The sequence below is a fragment of the Microtus ochrogaster genome, unplaced genomic scaffold (assembly GCF_000317375.1).
Source record: "Microtus ochrogaster isolate Prairie Vole_2 unplaced genomic scaffold, MicOch1.0 UNK14, whole genome shotgun sequence".
NCBI classification, from domain to species: domain Eukaryota; kingdom Metazoa; phylum Chordata; class Mammalia; order Rodentia; family Cricetidae; genus Microtus; species Microtus ochrogaster.
In genome coordinates this window covers 1,167,993-1,171,642 of record NW_004949112.1, presented here as the reverse complement: position 1 = coordinate 1,171,642, position 3,650 = coordinate 1,167,993, and the positions used below count along the sequence as shown (strand labels likewise).

The 3,650-nt window shown below is 47.6% G+C and overlaps 1 protein-coding gene across 2 annotated transcripts in view; it reads left to right on the top strand.

Annotated features, from left to right (window-relative positions):
- Positions 1 to 3,650, top strand: part of LOC101979627 (nodal modulator 1) — a 61,269-nt gene that overhangs the window by 12,594 nt on the left and 45,025 nt on the right. For both annotated transcript variants that reach the window (XM_005366761.3, XM_026789160.1), the window contains exons 7-8: positions 2,022 to 2,174; positions 2,617 to 2,754. In XM_005366761.3, the coding sequence (XP_005366818.1) occupies positions 2,022 to 2,174; positions 2,617 to 2,754 (291 nt within the window). The remainder of the gene's footprint in view (positions 1 to 2,021; positions 2,175 to 2,616; positions 2,755 to 3,650) is intronic.

Genomic DNA, 3,650 nt, shown 5'->3' with positions numbered 1-3,650 from the left:
GCAGCGTCATATCTGAGTGTCAGTGTCTTGTCTGAGTGTCAGCGTCTTGTCTGAGTGTCAGTGTCTTGTCTGAGTGTCAGTGTCTTGTCTGAGTGTCAGTGTCTTGTCTGAGTGGCAGTGTCTTGTCTGAGTGGCAGTGTCTTGTTTGAGTGGCAGCAGCAGCAGTGAGCGTGCGAGCCAGAGAAACTTCTTGTTTCAAGGAAAGAAACAACAGTGATTTCCTTTTTGGTTGAAATTTTCAACTTTATTCTGCTTGGTATTTGAAAATTTAATCAGACATGACTGAGCAGTAGCAGTGTTCACTGAAAGAGTGTCTAAGCAAGGTGTGATAGCTTGTGCCTGTAATTCTAGTACCTGGGACACTGAAGCCGAAGGATTACAGTGAGCTTTGTAGTCTGGGCTCCATCGTGAATTTTAGATCAACCTTGGCTATAGAGTGAGACCGTAACTCAAAAAAACAACCAAACCCCCCCCCCCCCAAAGACTATCTAAAAGGTTATAAGTGCTTGAAATGTCATATAAAGGCTGATTCTAAAATATTATAGTAATTGAATGTTTTTAAATACAAATAAATAATAAAGCAAAGCATGGTATGATAAGTTTGGCTAACAGTTACTTAGGCAGGGTCAATGCTTCTGGCCCTGGTTCTGTTTTGTCAACATGGGTGTTGGATACCCTGAGGGAGCAGGGGCTCTGGCCCTGGCTTTGTCTCTGTCAGATTTTGGTTAGCAGGGGCATTGCTCGGTGTCTGGGGATTGCATTCTGTCCATATGAAGCCGCTCTGCAACAGAAAGGGAAAACCAACCTGCTCATTAAAATACAAATTGGATGGGTCAGAGAGATGGCTCAGGGTAAAGGTACGTGCTGCCAGGCCTAAAAGGGAGGGGTCAGAGAGATGGCTCAGGGTAAAGGTACGTTCCTGGGACCCACATGGTGAAAGGAGAGGTCCCTAGTTGCCCTCCAACTTCCCATGTGTGCTATGGCATGGCTCCATCCCCCAACAAATAAATATTTCTATTTTAAGAAGAAGTTGGGGGTGATGGTGGCACATGCCTTTCATCCCAGTACACCGGAGGCGGAGGCAGGTGGATCTCTGTGAGTTCCAGGATAGCCAAGGTGGTTACAGAAAGACACCCTGTCTCAAAAAACAAACAAACAAACAAGAAGTTGGACTGTGAGAGGGACATGAAGGAAGGGTCCGTCAGTGTGGGGTCACCACCCACATGGGTGGGTGCCACCATCTCACACTGCCTTTCATCCACTTCGCATAGAAAAGAAGAAATTGCAGGGCTCAGTGGGTAGTGCTTGCCATGCAGGCCTGACAGCGTGAGTTTCAGTCTCAAAACTCACGTGAAAGATTGTCTGCAATCCCAGTGCTCCATGGGGAGATGGGAGGAGAATCCCTCAGCTCCCGGGCCTCCCAGACTGGTGTACACAGCTGAAACCACAAGCAGCTCTGCCTCAAGCGAGGTGGAAGGAAGGCTAGGACTGTCACCTCAGGTTGTCCTCCGACCCCCACATGCACTCCATGACTGTGCATCTGCAGTCAACACATGAACACACAGTGGCTGCGTTGTTTTCGGCAGCCAGCCCTCCTTGGCTGAAGGTTAAATATTCATTGCTTCAGCCAGTCTCAGATTCAACCAGCTATGGATTGGATATACGTAGGCATTTTTCTTATTCTTGATTCTCAAATGGTAAATACTGCTTCTTGTGTTGGATATGGAAACTAATGGAGGTTTAGTATTGGGGAGATGTGTATAGCCTCTGTACATGCAGTATGCTGTTATAAAAGGGACTGGGTACCTGAGGCTGTCTGAATTTGGGATGCCCGTGTCTATAATTTTATTATAAATTCTGTGTTCATACTGCCTTTTTAGTTAAAAATTTAAACATGTCCTTGTGTTGCTAAGTGTTCTGAAAGGACTTATTATTTTTGTCTATTTCCTTTTGAGACTGTCACATTGTGTTGGGCTGTCAGGGTTTAGTACTGTTGAACTAAGAACTCCTCCTTCTTCTAGGCAAGTACCACGGCGAGAGTGACGAACTCCAATGCGAATGCAGCCGGTCCCCTCGTAGTGGCTGGCTATAACGTGTCTGGCTCTGTCCGCAGTGACGGGGAGCCCATGAAAGGGGTGAAGTTTCTTCTCTTTTCTTCTTTAGTAAACAAAGAGGTAAGCATAGATCGGGGGTGGGGAGTAGCAGGTTGGGGCTTGCTGTTGACCATACCAGTAGTGGTTGGTTTGTGACCTGGATGTTCAAGAACACCATATCTCCATGGACTGTCTGTACCACGAGGCCGTGGAGCTGGGAGATGCTTGGGTTCTGGCCAGGCTCACACAGTATCAGGTTCTACTACTTGTTGCTCTGTGGCATCTTGAGTGTGTCACTTTTCTTCCTTGGCCAGTTTTCTTATTGTTGGGGAGATGCCTCAACAGTTTTCCTAAGAAGACTGCCCATTTTTAACTTCTGAGGCCGGGTGTAGAGATCTGTGTTCCATTTGCCTGCTTAAATTAACCTCTTGCAAGAAACCCATGCGTTGACCTCTAGAAGCTGGCCTGGTCTTGTTTGTGGCTGTTGGGTAATCTGAACATGGGAACTTCTTTCCTGACATAGGATGTCCTGGGCTGCAATGTGTCCCCGGTGTCTGGGTTCCAGCATCCAGATGAGAGCCTGGTTTATCTGTGCTATGCGGTCTCCAAAGAAGACGGCTCCTTTTCTTTCTATTCCTTGCCGAGTGGGGGCTACACTGTGGTGAGTGAGTGGGTTTCTCTCTGTACAGGACACTGTGGTGTGAGACTAGTCCCTGCCCTTTGGGTGTTGTGTGAGTCATCTTTCTGTATGATGACACCACTTGAGCTAAGCCAACCAAAAGGAATTAAGGTTTATCTTGGATCATGGTTTCAGTTTCTGGCTGATTACCCTCTTGCTTTTGGGACTGAGGTGAGGCAGTAGGGTGTGGTTGAAGCCTGTGGTAGAGGAAATCTATTCACTTCCTTTAGGCCCTGCTTCCTGCAGGTGCTGCCACGTCCCAGCAGTACTGACACACATGCCTCCAGCACAGGAGCGGCCTTTCCACATGGCAGCACATCCCTCCTACCGCCACATCCACAGTTACCCTGGGACACGTGTGGCACATGGACTGCGTGTTGGACGTGCCTGCTAGTGCATAGGATTTTGGGGTGTTTCAGATCCAAATCAGTAGTAGATATTGAATAGTTAAATAAATGGTGAGCCTGTATCCATGAGCACTCAGCCAAGTAAGGATAGATTGAGTGTCCCTAAAGCTAAAAACCCATATCTAAAACACTCTAAAATCTGAGTACACTATTGAGTTTGCCATCAGCTTTTGTCTCTTTGTCTGTACTGTGTGTGTGGAATGCAGTGGATCTCAAGTTCAGACTTGGACCTGCCCACAAGATATCTTATCATGCACTGCAGGCACTCCTGCATCTGAGCAGCTCAGTGGGGATACCCTGGGGATCACAGCCCGAACTGAAAGAGACATGGAGCACAGGGCTCCATTAGACCAGCAGCTGGGACTCACATTCCTCTGGGCCCAGGTGCTGCTTCCTGCTGAATGGGGGCGTCGTTAATTAGGTCTTTTAGGGTGTAACCTGTGTGCCAGGTTTATCTCAGTTGGCAGTTGA